This window comes from Lagopus muta, chromosome 3 (genome assembly GCF_023343835.1).
Source record: "Lagopus muta isolate bLagMut1 chromosome 3, bLagMut1 primary, whole genome shotgun sequence".
Classification (NCBI taxonomy): domain Eukaryota; kingdom Metazoa; phylum Chordata; class Aves; order Galliformes; family Phasianidae; genus Lagopus; species Lagopus muta.
The window spans coordinates 63,967,786-63,990,927 of NC_064435.1; the positions used below are offsets into that span (position 1 = coordinate 63,967,786).

Below are 23,142 nucleotides of genomic sequence, written 5' to 3' on the forward strand. Positions count from 1 at the left end.
CCTATTCTGGTCTCTATACCAAGGGCACTTTTTAGGTTGTGTCTTCCCTGATGCCTAGGCTTTCCCTCATCAAGTGCTGTTTGAAGAGTCACGAGGCAATGACCTATGTCATAAGGCATTGTTCTGAAGTTGCTGAATTAACACCTCAAGGTGGAATGTCTTAGACTTTTGTCCAAAATTGTTCATTATTAGCTGTGAGGAGCTGTCATTTGCTTGTTATGATGAGGGGTAAAAAGTCAAATTGTAAAGGAGACAAATAAAGGGGAAATGGAAAATCCTGCCACACAGCCTGGATGTGAAGTTCTTCTAGAAGTATTCTTAACTGAAAAAAAAAAGTATAGATTTTATAGGCAGAGCTAATTAAGCATTAATTAAGCATATTTTGCCAAAGGAAAATTCTTCATCTTGTGTTTTCATCCAGTGAATACCCACCTTCACATGACTAGAGCACTGTAGTTCACTTGTATTTCTTGATACTCTGTCTAACTCCAGCTCACAACACTTACCTATGTGCAACACCCAAAGCATGCTTTAAAAGATAGTCCTACATTACTGATCTTATTGACAGCTCAGTTTGGCATCTTCAAAATGCTAAAGCAAAGCAGCTGGAGGAATCTCTCCATGCTGACCATAGTGCAGAAGTGGTTAAACTAGTTTGGCTTGTGTTGTGCAAAAGAGCCAAGCGGCTGATCTGCCCTTGTGTATCCTTGTGATCTCAAAATGAGTGGATTTATGACCTTTTTTCTTTCATTAAAAGAGAATTAAAACACTTCAGTCCTATATTCCACCATACCATACAATCTGTCTCCTAAAATATCCCTGCAACTTCTGCATGGAAAAGCCTGACTTCTGATCCTCTCATTTTTTTGTTTCTGAAAATTTGTGAGGGGAGAACTTGGCTCTTCTATAACTAATGATTTTCTTTGGCTTTTTCTGACAGCTCTAGAATCTTGTCTGCAGTCAGGTGGATTATTTATTTAAGTACTAATGAACAAAACTCAGTACCACAGCAAGTCAATGCTCCCAATAAATGCAGCTGCACAGCAAATGCAGCCAGTGTCTGCTGCGATGAGACTTCCATCAGTCAAAGCTTAGCTGATGAAAATGTCTTGCACTGAGCCCTAGGAACTGCTAATTGCTTCTGTTCTGGCAGAAGCTCTGCAGAAGGCCAGGCAACAGGCACAGGCAGTCTAATGAAAACCCTCCACTGACAGTCTGAGAAGATTCAATTTTAGGAGCTGTGCAGCGATCCTATGAAAAACAGTTACCATGTAGGTGAGTGCGAAGGCTTGGCCCTCAAGGTTTGTGAAAGTTACTGTTCTGAGCCATCTGATTGTTGTATGTGCCTTTGAAATATGCCCCACTGGAAGGAAGCCCTGTTATTACAAGAAGTGGGTTGCGAATTTTGAATTCTTTTGGCCCCTCACTTGTCGTTCCTTCTTGAAGCACAATTTTCTGACTTAGAATCATAGAATCACAAGGTTGGAAATGACCTACAAGATCATCTAGTCCAACCGTCTCCTCATTACCATTGCCACCACTAGCACTAAACCACAGATCCTCGTGAAATGTATACCCAGAGCTTGCAAAGCTAAAACAAACAAACCACCCATTTTTGAGCTTTGAGTAGAACATGGAACAGCCTCAGCAGATGGCTTCTGCAGTGAAAGGAGGACTTGCTTTAAATATTGCGCTAACCCCAGGCTGAAATGCTGCTGAGCACCACACAGCACAAAAGCAGCAGGGCAAGTTAGACAGGATTGAGTGGCATTGAACTCTGACAAGTTTTTTCCACTGAGAGTGTGGCCTTCTTAAACCTCCTCTGGTTTCAGTTGTTGACTACCTACTGAGTCCAGCAGCAAACAGGTTTTAATGAGTTCTCAGTATGTCTAGCTTCTGAGAAAAAAGTGAAGCTGCAACATTTCTCCTGCACCACACCATTGCTTTCTATTCCATTAAGTGCTTTTTATTCCCTGTTTTTTTTGTCCTCTTAAAAAAGTATGCTTAAACAAAACCAGTGGAGTACTTGTGGAGCTGCTTTGCTCACTCTATTTCTGAGAACAAACATGGTTTCCAAATCTATTGTGGAGTCCCAACTTTCATTTGCTCTCTGCCCATTGCTAATTATTATTTTTTCAAGCAAAGTGCTTTGGGGCTGGAATTTGTCAGACCTAATAATCAACCCAGAGGAGAATTAACGAGAATTTGGGTAAATTAGATTCAGCAGTTAATTAATTTGATTGTTGGCTACAGCAAACTCTGTCTCATGGGAATGATGAATGGATGTGTCCAATCTCTTTTCCAGGGCTGTTTGGTACAGTAGACGTGTCTGTCCACCTACTAAATGACAAAAGTCAATTTCAACATGTGTTTCATGCCCTTTTGTGCTGGTGGATTTCTTAATCTCCAGGAGTCTCAGGGCCAAATACTGCAGCTGAGAATGTATTTCTAATTTTCTTTTTTTGCAGTACATTTTTTCCTATCCTCTCTGGTCTGCGTGTGTGCACATGTATACATGTGTATATGTGATGTAAAACCAAGGATGTGTAGTTACAATTTGTGAAATCTGTAGAGTCTGACCATTATTAGTCTGGGTATAATTATTACAGAAGAAGAAAGAATAATGGTACAGTTTAAATTGTTTCTACCCCTTTTGCTGGTGTTACACTCACTATCCTTTGTGGTCCTGGGTCCTAAGGTTGGTGGCTTCACTGTGATGGGGAGGCAGAAGGGATGCTGCAGTGAGTACGTCAGCAGCAGGGATGTGATTTTCATGATGATAGCATCTTCCTCATTCTAGGATCTGTCTGGGGCCTTTTTTGCTAGCACACTTTTGTTGCTAATATGCTTTTACACCTTGGTCTTTCTTCATTGATCTGCATCTTCGTCTCCCATTCAAATTTACTATACTTGGTGGCCTTTACACATGCTAGCTACTATGCTTTTGTTGCCTTCATTGCCCGTGAATACCAGTTTCATTCAGCTCCAGGTCTGCATTTGTTTATAATCATGGGGTCTCCAGCACCAGCCCGTGCCTCCACCGTTACCATCCCAGACCTCTGCATGTTAGCAGGTATATGTGAGTCCCAGGAAACCAAGGGTTATGATTGTACATAGCTAATGTGCACTCAGAATCTGCATATCAATGCTGTTGTCATTAAAATCTTGCCTCCAACCTGCTGTGATTACTAGCAGTGGAGAACATGCCCTAACCAAAACATTCATTTGATTCCTCAGAAGTCTCCAGCCAAAGATGTGCATTAAACTTACTGTTCGGCTGAAGGAGTACTGATAAATTATCAGAGGCAAAAGATAATTAATCTTTCTATCAGTAAGAAGTTTGATATGGAACAGAGAATGAACCTTTCAGAACAGAGGGAATGGAAATGTTAAGTATAGAAATGGTTTTGCTGTGATTCATTTTTGTATTCTGTACATGTACTTAATATTCAGTTAGCTTTGCAAACCAAAGCTTGTGTCATCATTATCTAACACTGTACAAATCTGCCTTCAGTTCCAGTGTCAGTGAATGTAATTGAATTTAAAGTAAATATTTGAGAAGAGAAAAGTAAATCTAAGTCTTTATTTACAAAGAGAAAAATACATCTAGTTTGTATGTATATACATGTATATATGAGCTTATTCACCCCACTTCTATCAAAATCCATTTAAAAGCAATTCTCCCTCTCTGGAAAAATAAAGTTCTGCATCAGTGGTGAAAGGGATATGAACGCATTGCTATCTTATAGCACCAGAAGAAGTGGATATGGAAAACTGGAGTGCCATCAGGTACCTTAAGTTAACGTCAACTTTTTTTTTTTTTCTCATTTACAGACCATTTAAGATGAATTTAGATTGCAATTTTAAGCAAGGAGATTATTTATTTTAAATTCAATCTTAACTCTCAGACAGTCACTTAAAACTAGCATCTCAGACTTTTTGGAAGTACACAGTAAGAAAAGATAAGATTGGCAGTTTCATTAACATTGTGCCATATTTAGACTTCTAACAACTTCCACACTGAATGCTTTTAGTTTATAAGTGAAAATAAAATTTTAATAACTGCTAACCTGGTGCAGCATCTAAATACCCAGCTGCAGTCTGCATGCTTCACTCATCATTGCAAGCAATAAGGGTTCTGGAAACATAAGATTTCTTTATTCCATGATGAAATAAAGTATATTACAGCTCTCCTTGCAGCAATAGTATATAAAGACTCCATAATGCTGTCAGGTTTATGTTTGAACTAAGAAAATGAACTTCAGAAGTTACTGTATGGTTTTGTGTAGTCATTATTTTTTTCCTTCTTGGTGACAATTGTACTTTAGGAGATTAATTAGGAGATTAACAGGGTTATATGTAAAGATTGGTGACATTAAAGAACAATGGGAACTTACATAGCTGCTTTGAAGTGCTAATGGTCTAAAATAATGAGTTGCTACTTTGTTCTGTGATTGGAGTTCACATTTCATCTGGATCTTGGATGCCACTGCAAATGTATGTCTAATAGGCTCAGATAATCAGCTGTGTGAGAGCTGAGTTCAGGGCTGACTCAGGGTGTGCTGCACTGTGACACAGGGTCTGTTGTTGCCAAGGCAGGCTGGCAGAGATGTGTTTGCCTTTTCAGGTATGTTCAGTAACTAGAGGACTCTGGGTCACGTTGAGCAGTCCCAGGCCCCATTGGTGTCTGTGTGCAGTTGGCATTTCCTCTGGCAGTAAGCAGAGGCGGTGGCCTTGTGCCGCCGGCTCAGCACCTGGGAAGCAAGATGAGCCCAAGCAGCAGCAGTGTCTGCTCATAACCTATGAGCAGTCTGCAGAGATGCTGCTGCTAATGGATGCAAGCAAAGTGAGTTTTGCTTGCTTACAGTCTGACCCAAAGAAAGACTGGTGCAGAACTCGGTGCCCATTTTCAGCCAAGGCAGCAGCATTTGGACCCTTCTCGTAATGAGGATCATAGTTTGTGTCTGGCATGTCAAGGACCACACTGGGGATGTGTCCTGATATAATTCTATGCAGCAGGTGGCTTAGACCTGTTGGAGATTCCCAGTTGCAGGGCTTTTGGTCAGTGTGGGGAAATTGGGCAGGAGAAGAATGTAAGGACTGGACAATATCCCTATATGCACAGAAGAGGCTAAGAAGCAAGCTTATGTCCTCATAAGCATCAGTTGTCTTGATTTAGCTAGTGAAATGCAATTACTTAATCTTGCTTCGCTGAAACGTTATTTAATTAGAATCCAGTGTTAAAACAAAGGTGGGGTGTTGCACGGTCTTTAGAAATGTCATTGCTTAGTGTGTTATTCTTTTTGCTGTTAGAAATCAATACTGTTAAAAGTTGACAACTGTGGCAGCTTTTTTGTACAGCAGTGCACTCAGGCTAACAAGGCTGTTGCTCAAGGAAAAGTTGTACTTTCTCCATGTTTTTTTTCTTTCTTCTGATTATCTCCACTTCTTAATCTTCATGAGTACCCCAGGAAAAAAACCACTTATGGCAAATGAATATTTCTTTTTCAGATGCTTGCCAGAGCTAAAGTTACAGTCAAAACTAAATAGATAGCTACAGTTCTGTAAGTTGTTCCAGCCCGAAGCTGTCACTTTTCATTTTTAATATTTTCTTTTCCCCTTAAGAGGAATGTGAGGAGAGTGAAATGTCCAAAAATATCTTCCATTAAAAACAGTAAATGTGGCTTGGCAAATAAGCCTGTAAGAATTATTTGAGATTTGACAGATAAAGAAAAATCTCAGGATGGGCAGTCCTTTAGCAGAAAGTTGTTTGAGATCATACCTGGCAGCTTTGACATTTTGGGTGCAGGAGCCTGCTGGACCAGCTTTGAGAACGCATGATAAATATCTTGCAGTCTCAATAGAGCTCTGCACAGATCTGGTTCTTCCTCCAACAACATTTACAAAATAGTCTCCTCTCAGTCAACAAAACTGTATTTGTGATTTGCTGCACTTGCAGAAAGTGCCCCTGGAACTTGAAGTTCCTTTCTGTCTGTGACTGATCTTGGACCTGAGAGAAGGATCACTGAGATTTTAATTACCAGCAGCCAGTAGGTAGCCATGGGGGGGTTCCAGCTGGACCGGAGGTCACAGGGAGCGCAGTGAGGTCTGAATGACAGCATTCTGCTTCCTTCTGTCCGGGTGTATGCAGCCACTCACACTGTGTAGAAACATGAGAGGAAAATGAAAGCATAATGTGGGCTATTGTTCATCTATTGTTCAGATCTCATTTCCAGAAAGAACAGGAAAGTTAGCAGTGGCATAACAGCCAGTTCTTCCTTAAAAATATGAGAAATTGCAGTGTGGTTGGTTGTGTTTGCGTTTACAAACCTGGTCTCTTCCATACCCAGTTTGTTTATACATCAGTATTACACTGTCCTTTTATTTTCTCTTTTCTGCATGGGAAGTTTATTTATGCTGGCATTTCTGCTGGATGTTGTTTGTTCAAGGCGCAAAACCTTTAGGTCATGTTTGAACAGGTCACTAAGCTAGCTATCCCAAGGCTTTAGATTTGTGATCCAGAACACTGAGTAGGTAAGGTGTTGACAGTAGGTAAGAAGAAGCAGCAGCAATTTTTCCACTCTCTGATAAAAGAGATTTCACTTGGCTTGCAATTACGTGGAGATCCCTTCAAATCCCTCTGGTTAAATTTCCAGTGCTCCTTTACATTCTTAGAGTGGTATAAGAAATCAGAGTTCACTACAGTTGAATGCTGTGCAACTTTCCCACTTCTGCTTGCCTGTGATGTTCTAGAGGTAATGTACTTACTCAGTGTGATCACAGGTTTGGCAGTGACTCCAAAGTCTGGCTGGGCTTTTTCCATCTTTCTTAGCTCTGGGAGATAGTTTTTTCCTTTATTAATCAGGCTTTCCTGATGGCTTTTTTTGTTGTGATAATAGTATCAAGTCATTTAATGTTTTGAAATATTTTATTGTAAGACATATTTATTTGGTTATTAGCATGGAAGTTTTATCCTGCATTGGTGAATTGAGTTGTTGTACCTGGAAGTCGTACCATCTTGTTGATTTATCTTTCTAATGTAAATCACTGTGCTTGTCTTTTCTATTAAAAATAGGTTGAAGAGAAAAAGGTACCTGAAAAGACTCTTCATCCCCCTGTGTCACCTTCCTCTGTCCCTGATCATATGAAGTGCAACATTCTTAAAGCTCAAGTAGAAGCTGCTTTCAGAGTAGGCACTCAGGTAATCTGTGCTTGAATGTATTTTGGAATTACTTCCTTTATTTTGGTATTATTTCCTAATTTAGGTATAGCCTACAGAAATTTTTCAAAACCATGTCACTCCTGAGGAAGCACCTTATTTTATCAAGCGTGTCCATACTGACCTAGCTTTCTCTAGCTGCTCTGCAGTTTATTCAGTTATGTCACTGTGATTGATATGATGGAAATGGGAAATTTGTCCTTACTGACACGAATAATACAGCCAAGAGTGTCTCAGGAAATCTCCGTGTTTTGATTCTGTCATGCCAGCTGTTGCTTACTTTGCAGCTGAGAAGCATTATCCTCTGGAGTTTTCTGAGGCTGCCCAACACTCATGGAAACTATGGCTAAAGGTGTTGTAAAATAACAGTATGCAACCAAATGTAGTCTTTTTTAGGAGATTCTAATAATTCTAATGTGAAATGTTAGCTAGTCTATGGTTTTCTTACTTGTTAGCATGCCTTGTACTAAGTTTCCTGCTGCTATTTGCACTTCAGTGTTGACATCAGATACACCACATTTCAAAGACACCACAAGTTTTGCAGCAATGCCATACAAATGAAAGTTACTGTTAGATGGCAGGACTGTAACAAGATAGTTTCCCAGTGAGAAGTAAATCTAAGTGAAACCTAAAATATATGATTCCTTGCAAGTGTAATTAGTGGACAAAAGCTAAAGCTATTTGTGACAAAAATAAAGCCAAATTGAATGCTTTAGGAACAAAAGTAGAGGCAGAATGACTCTTATAACTTATCCAAGTTCCTGTGTTATCCTTGTGCATACTATTCTTTTTGAATACAAATTATATTGGTGTTTCCATCACTTCGTGTCTTTTCAATAACACAGCAGGTCAGCTTGCCCTGGAAAGATTTTGTTAACAATCATCTTTGTGTGTTTGTTGTTCCCTGGCAGATCTTTCATCTAAGAACTAGACAACTCTGGTCTAGATAGACCTAAGAAATTATCTTTTTTTTTTCTTTTTTTTTTTTTTTAATTCTGACTGCCCTAGATTTCACAAACAGAAACAATAAATCTGACAGCATGCAGGGGAAGGAGGATTGTTTTTTTTTCTTTTCTTTGTTTTGCTTAAAGCAGTTCTCACCTCTTTCTGAAATCTGTGCTATATCAACTGTGCTTTATGCAGCCTTTTTCTTGTCTGGTTGCCCTTGATTTTGCCCTCTGTTTTTCCTCTGTGACTCTTTTCTACAGGATGTCGTGGTGTATTTCTCAAGTTTGTATTTTCCCCAGAATGTACTTAATGATCATGTTTGACTGGATGTTAAGGACTGAAAGCAGTGTGTGCTGCTGCATTCAGAGTGCAGCATTACTAAGGCAAGATAGAAAATGTGCTAAACATATGCATCTCTCAGTTCACCTGCCCTGATTTAATTTTTCACCCTGAGGTTTTCTGAGGGAGAACATCCTGGGTTGCTTTTTCATCATGCCACAACTCTGTTCTTTAGCTGTTGCTGTCTGGGAAATAAGGTTCAGAACAACCTGAGCATCTCCTTTTTTCCTTCATACCCATGATGTTCTGCACAGGGCTTAGCAGTCAGGTTGGATTAAATACATGTCATAGGCTTGGCCCCTTATGATTTCAGGTTGAAGGAATGGAAGGAAGGCTGCTGCAGGATATCACATGCTGTGGAAATATAATGCCATGCAGTTCAGTCTGAAATTCCTGTAGGTTTCAGTGCTAAAGGAGTATGGCTTAAGAGGGGTAGCCAGCAAGCTAGGATGTCACCTCTACTTGGAAATCCTCCTTCAGCTCCCTCCTTAGCCACAGGAATGCCTGTGATACTGAGATGAATTCTTCCTGCACATGTGAATTATTACCCTTCCCAAACACATTCCAAAAAGAGGTAGATAGAGATGAGGCAGTGGTCAGTCATTGCAGTAAGAAGCTGTGGCTAGACAAGTGCTGGAAAAGGGTAGACTAAAGGAGGAGAAGGCAGTAGGAAATGCATTGTCTGTAACCTAGAAAATGGGAGGATGGAGGAGGCTACTTGGAATCCCAGTAAACCACCTTACCAACTTGCCATAAAAACGCCAGGTAATCTCTTGTACTCCCTGCTGCATGAAAATCTGGCTGAATACAAGTAGGTAAACCATTTCCCGGTGGCAATTCAGTCACCTTCAGGGAAAAGGGAGCCGGGATGGCACTACGCTGCCCAGAGACATTTAGAGCATCCTTTGCAGGGGGCAGATAAGAAATAATATCTTCATGTCAGACAACCACTGAATTCCATGTATTCCTTCAGGGCTGTGATCGTGCCCCTCTTTGACTGTATCTGACATCTCCTGCTGCCCAGTATATCTGGGGGACTAACCCTGCTGTTCTCTGCCTGGCACTGTCTTGACTTCAGTAAATCCTTTGAAGCCTTCCAGCCTCATTCTTTTAAAAGAAATACCCTCAAATTTCTCATCTCTTGTCTTCTGTACTGACATATTTCAATTTACAAGGCAGCCTGAGCAAAAAGTACAACTATGTTTTGTAAAGAAAAGTCTGTTTCAGTTGCCGTAAAGAAACACGGGCTGATTTTCCTCATGTACTCCATAGATCTTTCTTTATTATATGGTGTTACTAGAAGCTGAGGATTTGCTCCCCTCGACCTTGTAAAAGGAAGGAGAAAAAAACAGATCATGTCTTACGCACATGCTATTTGAAGTAAAATGTTTTCTTATAAGCTGGATAGAGTATCTACTAATCTATTTTTTAAACATCCCCAGAAGTCTATGGTCTAAACCATCCTTCATGAAATTTCACAGGACGTTATCATTATATAGTTAGGTGTAAAAGTGTGAAAAAATATTGGTGCACTGTGGGATCAGATCCAAAATTAACAAATTGTTGCTTGAAATATTTGCACCAGCTCTCTCTTCCAAGCAGTGAGGATGTTTTCAATACCATATGCTACTAACAACAGGATGTGACAAGCTTATAAAGGCATCTCCTGCGTGTGGTAGAAGAAGCTCTTTGTCATTAATGCTGGCAATTGAGTAAATGTTTGTGAGTGAAAAATGAAATCTAGGGCAGGATATTTTATACAATTTTCTTTCTTTTTGGCAACTAGACACCAACTTGAGAGAATCTTAGAAATGAATGATTCTAATACTTATGATTTCAAATATAAAAACAGGGTAAATGATGTGGTACATTTGAAAATATATCCTGCAAGATGGTCTGCACTGCCTCATTTCTGACTCATGCTGAAGAGCTGTTTATTGCTTTCCTAGGGGGCAATATACCATCTCCTGTGACTACAGTCCTGACTTAGACACTGAACATTTCTAAGTTTACGGTGCCATTTGCTGAGCCCTGCATGTGGTGTAGAGCTAGAGAGCAGCAGGAGACTAACAAGAGTGACTTTGTTTGTGTGGTGAAGATGGAAATATTTATGTGCCTTTCTGCAAGTTGGAGAATCGAAGTACAGAGGGTGTGAGGATACTTGAAACCAAATCCAGGAGCGCACTGGCGCAGACACCACGGATGAGAAATGTGAGGAACTCGCATGTTATCGTGAGAATCTGCAGTTTGCCCTACCGTGGGTATCTGTAGGTCTAGAACAAAACCGCAGTATTTCACAACACAGCCTTCTAACTGTGCTACAGGGATCTGCCACCTTCCTGCTGACAGACTGCGTATCTCAGTTCCCACATAATTAAGCTCCAGGGGAGCACTAAACACTGCAAAGCGACTGACATTTTTCTTTTCTTCTTCTTATTCCTCTTTTTTTTTTTTTTTTTTTTTTTTTTCATTTATTCCAGGCTCTTCATCCGAGAGAGAGGTATAAGGCAGCAAGGAGGAGCTGCCAGAATACAAAAGACCAGCTCTGCCTGGCATTTAGAACCCCTTTGCAGCTTGCATGAGTCAGTGCTGATATGCTGTGATTGATTGGACACAGAATCACAGAATCACCCGGGTTGGAAGGGACCCCAAGGATCATGTAGTTCCAGCCCCCCTGCCTGGCAGGGCCACCAAACATACACATTCAGATCAGGTTGCCCAGGACCCCGTCCAACCTGGCCTTAAACACGTCCAAGGACGGGGCATCCACAACCTCCCTGGGCAGCCCGTTCCAGGGCCTAACCACTCTCCTAGTAAAGAACTTCCCCCTAACATCCAACCTAAATCTTCCCTCCTTCAACTTAAAACCATTTCCCCTAGTCCTGCTATTGTCAGCCCTTTTGAAGAGTTGTTAGTATCTTGTTAGTACTTAGATACTTGTTAGTATCACAAAGAGTCCATTTTGCAAAGCAGTCCATGGCCCAATTCATGGGCACAAGAGGTTTTGGTTGCTGTTTGTATCTACTTGGGTGTGGACAAATCCTAATTATTCTTGGCATTAAGTGCAGGCTCCTGAGCAAATGTACAACCATCTCAGCAGGGCTCCTTCTTTTGGCATAGAACTTGTGTTTTGTTCCAGAAATCTTCTGCAAGTGGTGTTTGTATTCCTAACCTGTTGCAACTGTGGGTTGCTTGTTAAGACAAAAGTGATGAGAAAAGGCATTCTCCTCCCCTCTGGTTCTTTCCTTGAGGTTTTCTCCTCCATTTCCCAGACACAACCCTGCAAGATAGTGCTCTATTCTCTGCTTCTGCTTTATCAGCCCCAGGAGAAACCCATGGTAAGGGTCTCCTTGGACAGGTCTGTGTTCCTCAGCAATTGATTCTCCTGCCTTGATTCTTAGTAAACAAAGGCACATTCACTCCTCTGGCCCCTTTCTCACACTGTCATTCCTCCCAAGCCTATACACTTGTAAATTTTTATACCAGCATCAATAGCCACGTCTCTTTTTCCTCTCTGTCCAAGAAGCAGGTACAGGTGATGATGATGCAGTTTTGCTTCAAGTTTTTCAAACACGTGAAGAAGTGCATGTTGTTCGTGCTGTCTCGAGCTGCATCCAGGAGAGGATTCAGCTGTGCTGCAGAAAATGTCTCAGGTCAACATGGGTACCGGTATCAACCTGCAGCCTGTACTCTCTATATAGATACAAGCAGTCGCTACAAATCCAAATGAGACTGGGACGTATGCAGTATTTATAGTAGAAAGGGTGTATTAATTGAAATGACTCAGAGACCTAGTCTTTCTTGGCTACATTTTTGGTGATTCCTTACCTTTTCTGTGATGCTGTGCCCTTTATGGAAAGATTCAAGTGTAAGGACTTGTCGACCTGAACATCCAGGTGTATTTGCCATTGCTCCTAGAAATAATTCACTGTCTTTATATAAACTGAGTCTTTGGAGCTTTATCCTTATGCGGATAAAGCTCCAAACGCTGGATTCAAACCCTAATCAGGTCATGAATGAAAATAGATTAGGTGAGGGGAAGACACTGGAGGATTTAGATCTAACCAGTCTCTCTTATAACAGGACTTAAAGAAATCCTTCTGGATTCCCTGAGGAGCTCTCAGCTTTCACTAGATGTTGACTTAAGTACCTTGAAACCATCAGCTTTTCTGACTTTTTAATCTCTTTCCATCACAAAAGAGATCCTGTTTGCTTTCTTCTCCCTCCTTTTACCCATCCTTACTGACAGCAAAAAGCAACCCCACAGTTTGACTGTCTTTGTGCAGATCAGGGCTGGAATTATGCATGTACAGCAGGTTGTGGCTGAGATGTACAGGCTGTGGGGGAAGCCTGCACAACTCCTAAAGCACACGATGCTTTGCTGCAGCCCTTGCTATTAGTCACCCGTTTGGATGAGCAATAAACTCTCCAGAAGTTTTCAGGCTAAGGAAAGAGAAGCGATTGGGCTGGGACTCTCAGATCCAACAACAGGTGGGTGCAGCGTCATGTTGCTTGTAATTGTTCATAACAGTGGAATTCAAAATTAGCTCTGCTTCACATTCTCTGCCTTCTATCTCTGAATGGAAACAGGGTTGCTCAACTTTAAAAGTGGGACTACAGAAAATGAAGAGTGTTAGGTAAAAAAAATACAAGATCCTGGTTGTGTGTGGGCCAGGATGATCAATATATGATATATGGTAACTCATTAGAAGCGTATCAGCAATGACATCTCGAAGATAGAGAAGGAGCTGAGGAAATGATGTGGTAACTTTGCTGAGGTGCAGGAGAGGAGGGAGGATTTAGATAAACAGAATGTGGGAAAAAGAGAAATCTATAAGTTATTCACTGAGATACTGGAGGCAAGTATGACAGTGGTATCACAAGATTGTGACAACATGTTGTCAATGTGTCAGTTATGTCTCCTGGCTGCAAGTGCCAGTATGTGATGAGGTGAATGGTGCTAACTGCAGTGAGGTGTTGGGAGCCAACCATGGCCCAGGAGATGTATGGTTCTCAGCCCTGCTCTGGGGGAAGGAACAGCAGTCCATTCCTGTGAGACCTAATCATCATGTTTTTCTGCCTGAAATGGTAAGTTTGGCATATTAAATCACCAAGTTAGGTTCACCTTGGCAGGATGTTTTTCCCAATGATGTGTTGCTTATCCTGTATTATCTAATGAGATCAGCCAAAATCAGTGTGGTTGACAAATAACAAAAATGTTGATGAAGAGCTGAAAAACCTGTTATGCATCAGGCCTCCCAGGCATCCTTAGGCAGGAAGAAAGGGCAATCAATGTCAAGTATTTCCAGACCATTGTACTGAGAGCCATTGCTTCTTCACCTTTGAAGATCTCCAAACATATGAAAGCTATGTTGTTACTTCCTCTATGTGAGAACTTTGTGAAATTGTGGTGTGTATGGTAAGAGCTTTTCAGACCCTTTTCTTACTTAAAGAAGAACCTGACTCTGACTCTTAGCTGCAGTGATCAGATTCTTTACGAAGTCTTTTTGCTGATTCAGGTGACTCCTGTTACAGATTGGATGGGATGAGAGAGCCACAGCAATTCACCTTGTGATGAAGGAGAGATACCCAAGATGCTCTTGCTGTTACTCAAATGATTTTCTCCTCTTTTCATACTAAATTTTCTTAGTGGTTACCTATGAAAAGAGTCTGTACAATGCCATTTTTCTTCGCGCATGTCTCTTATCTTTAGAATGAGAAAATAATGCTTTACTTTTGTTTCTAGCACTATTGAGAAAGTTAATGGCATATGAAAGTGGAACATTAAGATTTTCTATTTCTTTATTTTTGCTGTAGGCCCAGTGCAGATAAGAAAGGAGAAAAAGAGAGTGATACTGTGTGAATTGATTGGTATCGGTCAACCTTTTATTTTGTTTACTTTGTAGTCTGTTAGCTAGAAAAGCCAGCTTGCTTCTCTTTGGCTAATTATGAAGTGAATCTGATTCTATATAAATGATTATTTTTGAGTATATGTACGTGGTGTGTGCAATTGTAATGCTCACATCTTTACAATAAGGCTGAGGATGTCTTTGCACAGTTACTGAGTGTTATTTGCCTAATTAGAAAGAAAAACAAAGGAAGCTATCAGCTGATGACTTACCCACTTCCTTCTGAAAACAAACCAAGAAGAAAAGACCATCCAAGCAAGTAAAGGAAACATAGGTGCTGATGGCTGTAACATTCTCCTGTGTCCATTTATGCATAGGCAAGAAGAAGAAGTGTAGAGCTGGGGAGAATTATCCCATCCTTACTGAGGTGCACTTGCCAGTGCACTCCTGCACCACCTGATGCTCAGCAGGAGCCTCCATTTCTTCATGTACTCCCTTTCCCCCCCCCCCCAGTTTAGTGGGATTACTTGCCTGCTAATCTACAGTATTTATTTGTAGGTACCCAAGTCTCTTTTGTTCTCTGGGGTGCAAGTAATAATAAAGAAAAATAATACAAAGGATGTTTCTCAGAGTGTTGATCATGCTGCTTACGACTATACTGCTTCTTGAGAAATAGGCTTAGCCTACTTCTGCAGAGAAGTCAAAAGAAGATGGTAATGTAGCCACAGAACACATAAGAAACCAAAGGGCAGTTGTTAGGGAATAATACAATGAAGCCCTCTCAACTGGCTAATGAGATCTTATGGTGTTTATGTAGGCAGAATTTTAATCATTTTGATCTTGGTCGCAGCCCCTGCCTTGCATCCTTCACCCCCATGTTTTCTTTTTATTGTTGTGTTCAGGAGCATCTCAAAATGCAGTTCAATTAATTTGGTGAAAATTGGAATAAAGTAAAAATTACAGTTTTAAAAGGTAGCCAATTTGACACATCATAAACAGCTAGTTTGTCAGGCTTAACAATAGAATGTTGCTAAGACATCAGTGTGATGTATTAAGTTTCTGATGTGTGAATTCATGCTTACAGCTTTCAGAAACCCAACAGCTTTATAAAAAGCATTATAATTTCTGCAGAACAAAGAAAAAAATACTTCAATGCTCTTCTGTGTCAACAAAGAGTGATTTTCAATGCTTTCTCTCAATTCCTAAAAAAAATATAAAAAATTCCTTTCAAGAAAGCACTGGATTGTGACTAAATACTAGGCTAGACAGAGCTACTAGGAAATCAGCAGGAAAAAAAAAATAGGGTTTCTAGAACTGAGTTGAATTTATTATGATTACAAATTTCTCTAAATTAAAAAATAACACTTCTGGTTCTGAAATTATTCATGGCATGATGCTAATTCACTGAAAACTTCAGCTGTAAAACATCTGGTGGCTGTGCTACAGTGGTGGTGAAGGTGTGATCATGTCCCCCCTTTATCTGGCTCCTTATGATTTAGAGCATTTGCAGGGCACTTAAGAAACTTCTAGCCATGTTGAACCTGTGCCTGCTGCTGGTCCTGTTATCCTTTGTGTAAACAATCCATAGAGTAGCTTCATCTGTGCAAACCAGACCCTCAGGAGAGGGACAGACCTGCTGACTGTGTCAGTGATGGTTTCAGTATTAAGACACAAGGTGCAACAACCCTAAAGGGAAGGGCTGAGGAGAGCCTTAAGTCAAAATACTGCCTAGCTCATCACCTCTGGTATTTGCCTGCACTGGGACAGTCCCAGGAATGAATTCACTTTCTACCAGGCTTCCAGGTTTAATGGACCTTATAGGTAATTGCGTGTAGAAGCGTGCACCACGTGTGCCCACCATGGCTGATGCTCTGATAAATAGCGAACTGCCAAGTGGCAATGGGGGCTTGTTCACTCTGGCACAAGGGGGAAACTAACCTAAAACTATCACGACTTGGGTGATTTCCCCAAGCAGCAAGCATCACTTCTGATGTTTTTTAGTTTACTACTGAGGTATAGAAGAAACTCAGGTCTTAATTTCCTTTTTTCTTTTTTTTCTTATGAGCACCCTCAAATTGAATGTATCGATCTGCATTGAATGGAACGTCTTGTCATATTTACAATTTTTTATATGCCTGTAAAATCCTTTGATCTGATTTGAAGGAACCTGTCTCATCCTTATTGAGCTCTGCTTAAGAATGAGACCGACACATTTAATGCAATTTGATCTCCACCGGTGCCCTCAAATTATTATGGTTCAGATGTTGAGCACTGAAGAATCACTCTGCTGTAGACCTGCATCAGCTCCATCTATCCATTTAGCAGAATGGAAATGTCAGAGCCTGCCAAGTCCATTACTGATCTTGAGATACTCCTGTGTCTTCAGCCGGTATTTTCTATACAAGGGTGCAGTGTTGCCCTGAAATGGGCATTTACACATGGATTGTGGAACCCTGCATTTCGGTTGAAGAGTATAATCTACTAACACCTGCCTGAACTGGGTGTTTCCTGGGTAATCAAGCAATTTCCATGTAAGTCATTTTGCAGTGTTAGTATTTTCTACTCTATAGACAAATGATATGAGGGACAGAGGATGGTGTAATTTAGCAGAGAGCGGTAATGGGTGAGATTTTCTGTGAACTGCATGTGCAGAGTGATTATTTGTAGGGGATCTCATTTTTTCAGTATATTTTTCTAACGACTGAATGAAAAGCTGTTGAGTTGACGTGATTTTGATTAGACTATGTAAATATTTATTTTACTCCAATTGAAAGAACAACTCAAATATCAGCATGTTTGCCTGGATTGATTTTTATTATTTCTGCTTTCTGGGGGAAACATAAATATCTGTGTTCCTTTGCTTCCCCCTCCTTCATCCCTACCCAATATCTTCCTATCACTGTTGCTCTCTTTATTGTACATTGTAGCTCATCACAGTGAATCTCAGTGTTTGATGATGATTAAAAAATATCTATGCTTTTTATTCTGGGCAGAGGAGACGTTTGGTCGTTGCGGTTTTATGAGGTACCTACAGGAATATTTTAAAGAAAACATATATAATCCTAAGTTTATGGACGTTGTACTAAACTTTAACTCCTTCTTTTAACAGGCTGTGAAAGAAGAGACCTCTTTTGTAAATCCCAGTAAGACCTCCAGCCTGCAGGACCCTAATGTAAGGTCTGTTGCTTCTTGTCCGTAGGGAAATCAAATAAATACATGATTTAGTAAGCCATTTTCCAATCTTTATTGGACTCAAGAGGTCCATTTACTCATACCCAAGTTGCTGTGTAAAGTTCCTGAGTTCATCAAGCAACGACCCAAGGAGAAGATGTCTAACAGAAAGGGCCTTATCTTTTTCATAAGAATCAGATGTAGCTGAAGAATCAATAAAATCTCAATTCTAAAAGTCAAGATGAGTATCAATATTCAAACAATTGATAAGAGCAAGGTTAATAAAAAATCAAGTCTAGTGATTTTTTTAAGTTTGGAAAACCTTATGCAACAATGTCAATGCTTATAGGCTTTGGATTAGAGAAGTATTAAGCATCCAAGATGGAATATCTTTGTGTTTGTTTTTCTTTCTGACTTCTGCAGGTATTCTAGTTGAAAAGAATAAATAATAAAAATGAAAAAAAATGAGTCAAAATAGTGACTCATTTGCTTATGTCAGGCAGGAGTGACTACTTTGGATATTACGTTTTTTTTTCTATTAGTAGGGGGATATCCATCTTTCTTCTTTGGATGGAGGGGGGTTATTTATTTTATTTAAATATTATTTGAATAGCACAGTATGCTGTCTTTCAGTGGTTGATTAGAGTGGAGGTTGCAGCAAAGGTATTTGGAAATTGCCCCCATCTAAATGTATGGTAGTGCCGTCACTTTGGACATCGTTAATGTCAGGTATGGATTTCTATCATTGCAATCATCACTGTTAATCAGCTGATTATGCTGATGCACATGCTGTATATATATGCTTACGTATATGTACTATATATCTCAAAGTACTAGTTATCTCATTTTTTAAAACTGTAAATTTCTAGTGTTGACTTTTCCAACTAAAAGGCATTTTAGCGTCCTATAGGAAAGGCTGAGTGAGCTAATGAATTACGTTTGACAAAATAAGTTATTTTGAAATCAGAACAAAACAGCTATAATGGTGAAAATGTGCCAACCTTTTTTTTCAAGTGTGTACCCTTCCTAGAAGGTGATAAATTAGCAAGTCTTCCAAAAACATTTCATTTAAAAATTGCTTTCTGATCAGTTTGTACTGGCAGAGATGCTACATTTGCCTAGTAAAAACAGCTACAGAGAGAAGGATGGTGAGGATAGTTGGTGGTGCTGAGGCAGGAGGGTGCACGAGAAGAACCTGGCAAGCAGTGATTTTCCTAATTGTTTGTCCACGGGTCTGCAAAGTCTAGTTGGTATTTCAAAACTCTCATTCTTCTCTACCACTGCCATTTTTAGGCCACTACAATGTTTTCTTAGATTCCCATGAGAAAATTATTTGTGTATGTTACGCAGTGACTTGTTCCTTTGTTTAATAGAAATGAGTTTCACTCATTGTCTTTGCCATGAACACCTTTTGCTGAATTGCTGTCAGTTCCAGAAGGAGTTTGGGAGGACCTGGTTTGGATGACAACTAAAGATTTGTTTTCCTAACTGACCTTTGTTGACCTTCTGAATAACATAGAAGAGGAAGACCTTTCTATTTCCCATTTTGTGATAGATTCTCTTCTTCATCATACTGAGTTGTAAATGAGTTGTGTGCTGTGTGAGGTGATATACTATTCAGCGTAAGGAAGGTTGGCAACCTAGCTGCAAAGCTCATTTTGCTTTTTTCTTTTGCGTATATCCAAGTTTATGAACTCATAACAACAACTCTGAAGGTCTCAGTATGCAGCAGTCTGGTGTAGACGTGTCTAATACTTGTATCTAGTTTATGTCAAGCATTATTTCCTCCACAGTCAGTTGTGACAAATGAAATTGTATTGTTTTATTGCTTTGCGCCTGTGTTCTGGAGGTGCAAATATACAAGTAATCAATGCTCAGAAACAGACTCATTTTAACAGCCTGCATTCATAATCTGAAGAATAATGCAAACAAAATACATTGCCTAACCAATTCTCTTTCTCATTCAATTGGCTCCCTGTTCTGCAAGGACATGCACATGCCTGCATACAGCCAGTGTGTGTGACCTATTTGCCACCAATGTCCTATGTAATCTCTGTTTTGAAGACTTGGATAGACAAAAAAGAGACTGCTTTGCTAAGAATTGCATGCGAGTACGGGCAAGGGTCAGTTAGTACTAGCTAGACAAGTCACCTAGGAAGTTTTCTGTGCATTATTTGAGAAATATATAAATATCCTTTGTAAAACAGCCCTCTTCAGGAAACGTGATTTCTATGCAGGTACCCTTGAGGACATTCTTGTGTGTGTCTGTGCCTATAGACAACATCTGTGAAAATGTTGAATTCTTCATATAGAGAGGGAATAGAACGTGAGGAAGAAGGGCAATTCTGTTTGATTAAAAAATGATGCTCTTTTTGCTACTACCTTGTTCTCTCATCCATTGCCAGTCTGAAGATTTCACTTGTAATGATTTAACTGCTTAGATATGGCCTGCAATCCCCCTGAGCAATTATTTTAGCATCTGCCATGGCAAACTCAATTTGACTAACAATTGCTATAGTTCTTCATGGAATTAGTTCTGGTTCATCTAGCAATTACTCATGTATATGGGTGGAATAACCATTTTTGCTACAAGCAGGTCTCCAGTCGTTTTGTTGGGCACTGCGTCAGAAGGGTGTAAAATGTTGTGCTTATGCTAAGCCATCGTGTATCTGTTGGCTTATTCACCCTTGTTCTGTGTCTGTTGGAAAGCTGCATATCCTTCCATACCAAGGTCATCACATATGGGCAGAAAAAGAAACATGCCTGATGTTGAAATTGCAGTAGTTTTACCAGTTTCAGGAGGACAAGGCTTATGAAATTCATTCTGTCAGTAGATGCACAGGTTGGAAATAGAACATGTATCTCCCAATTTTCCTTGTAATACCTAACATATAGACATCACATTAAGGCTCAGGAAGATGTGGGTCCACAGAATGGTACAGTCCTCTCTCCTTCCTACTTCTGGAAGCTACTTGTTTTTATGGCTCTCTCCTTCAGAATTTTATTTTTTTTTCCCCAAACTCTTCTAGTTACTGGTTCCCATTCAGTGAGGGAAAAGCTGATGGCTCAGTCAACTCAATACATGCTACAGTGTCCCAGCTTATGCCCTCTTTATTCTGCAATTAAGGCCAAAATAGCGCACTATGAATTGAAACATAGTCATGCATCTCCTTTGCTGACTCTGCTGCTTTTTGCTTTGCTGATGAAAAGCAGGGCAGCAGATCTGCCACAGCAGTGGCAGTGCTTTAGCTGGATCCATCCATGCTGCACATGACAGAACCCTCAGTTGAAAAAAGTCAAATGAGAGCAATGAATATGAGAGGAATTTCAAAAGGAGACTAAATAAGGGAGCTCTGAGTTATCTTGATAAGGCATAGAAATCCTGCTAAGAAAAGTTAGAATTGTTCTTGTTACAGGTCTGTTGCAACAGACTTGAAAGCACATGGTTTCATCAACACCCAAATAATACATAAAGTGAAATACAGCTCCGCTACAGCTGGAACATAAGAAATTTGAGCAAGGCAGAGCATTATGCCGTGTTACATAAAAGAAGAAATACCTGGAAAAACAGGTTATTTATTTATGCCCTTGCATATTTTATCTTATATACTGCCTATATCAATTCAGAAAGAAATTCAGCTAGCTTGCAATTACCACCTTGCATAGTGAGGAAGGCTTTCTTATGGCAGGTTGCAAAAATATGCTTGTGTCAACACTGGTCTAGTATGGAATTAGCTGTGCCAGTTACTTTGCAGTTGTTTTTTTTTTGTTTTTTTTTTTTAATAGTTCTTTTGAGATGTCTCAATCTCATTTTAATCCTTCAAGTCTGGAGCAAATTTGATGAGAAGTTGCAAGTTAATGCTTCCTGCTCATGTTCTCTGGCTTCATTTACTCCATAGAACTGGGAAGGCTAAGAAGAAGCTGTGGTAGTTCACAGCCTCAGTAGTGATTAATTTTGTATGCTCTTAGAAATTCAGCAATTTGGAAAAGTCATTTAGAGAACAACAGCCTACAGGAAGGGCCCAATGTGCAGCTCCCCAGGTGAAGGGAAGCAAGGATCTTGTCAGTCCTTTTTTATGTACCAACAAGAGGAATTTGTCTTCCATGAGAGCTAAAAAAGTCTTTCTGACAGAACGTTTTCTTCTTTAGTTTCATGAGAGAAGGTATCTGTCATTATATTGATTGGACCAGAAGGGATTTTGAGGAAGTATCAAAGGTATTGCCTTTCTGCTGGAAAATTCCCTGCACTCAGCCACCTAACTCAGTGTCCAGATTGAAGGAGAGGAGCTCAGGGAGAACTTTCTGATATCTAACGTAATTCAGGTCAGAGACTACTGCAGGTTCTTATGTATAGTTTTGGAAAGGTTCTTATCAACTTCCTCCATTTGGATTTTATTATTTGATTCTTTTAGCCTTGACTGATCAGGGTTCATGCTGTCTGCCAGAAAGTTTGTATAACGTATGTAAATATTGCAGAAAATATAAAAATTGTTGTCATGCACTTGATTGCTATCTCTGGTCACTGTTTCCTCTTGATCAGAACCTGTCCCATCTTGTGAGATTTCTCAACTGCAACATTATCAAGGCAATGTGAATCACATAGTCACCTCTTCACCTTTTTATAAACCTCCCTACTTCATAGTGAAAGGATGGGCTGCTAGACAGATAACGTCCTGAACTTCCTTTTGATAAAATTTCCGTTTAATTGCCAGCCTACTTGATCTGTTAAATGCAATAAACATATGACTACTCACAGAACCTCATCAGGAGAATTCCTTTTGTGATTCCTCTCCTTGTTCAGTGTTTTGCCAGACAGAAGAACAATCCACACAACTTCACCAATGTCTGTGCGTGAACCTCTCCCGAAAACTCTTTTAAGTATCTATTTTTCTGTCTGGCTATGACCACCTGGCTATACACACCTATAGTGTGTATGTGTGAGTGTATATGCACACATTCATATACACTGAGATTGGCTATATTTAACTTAACAAGAGGTCTACGTACCTCTTGTTTTGTTCTCTTCTTCAAATAGCTAAATATAATTCCTGGTATCACTCTGGTGCACTCATTTCAGGAATTTCAGCGTGTGGAGAATTAGGCTGATTTAGTATGGATATTAGGAACTGCTGATACTTTGGAACAGATCAGAATACCAGCTCTCATCATGTGTAGCCTGTTTACCAAGCCTAACTTTCATCTTGGGTCATGCCAGTGAAAATGTTAGCAAGGATACCTGAAGTTCAGTAAAGTTTGATAAGCAGTTGAAGTCAAATGTGTAAGATGTGAATCCCGGTGGCAAATTTGCTGATAATGTGCTTTTCTTTCATGGTTACGTGTAGTTCAGGAAAGTTTAGACACGTTACGTTTCTGGTGATATGGTTGAAGGTCTTCAAGAGCTGCTCAAAACAGCTTGAAACAGGTCCATCCCTAACACAAGATCAGGTCAGCTGTGATTTTGTATTGCTGAATTTTGAAATCCTATAAAGTTGAAGATTATGCAGCAAATTACTCATTCAAATTGCTGATCACACATTTAAATGCAAGTTCCTGTATTTCTGAGGTAGATGCCCAAGTTGTCAGCAAAGAGCCGCCTTCATCTGAAGTCCTTTCATT

At 39.9% G+C, this 23,142-nt stretch overlaps 1 protein-coding gene across 3 annotated transcripts in view; it reads left to right on the plus strand.

The window, feature by feature from the left end:
- The window catches only part of EPB41L4B (erythrocyte membrane protein band 4.1 like 4B), a 168,546-nt gene that overhangs the window by 105,413 nt on the left and 39,991 nt on the right, over nucleotides 1–23,142 (plus strand). For all 3 annotated transcript variants that reach the window (XM_048940112.1, XM_048940113.1, XM_048940114.1), the window contains exons 18-19: nucleotides 7,076–7,201; nucleotides 17,465–17,532. In XM_048940112.1, the coding sequence (XP_048796069.1) occupies nucleotides 7,076–7,201; nucleotides 17,465–17,532 (194 nt within the window). The remainder of the gene's footprint in view (nucleotides 1–7,075; nucleotides 7,202–17,464; nucleotides 17,533–23,142) is intronic.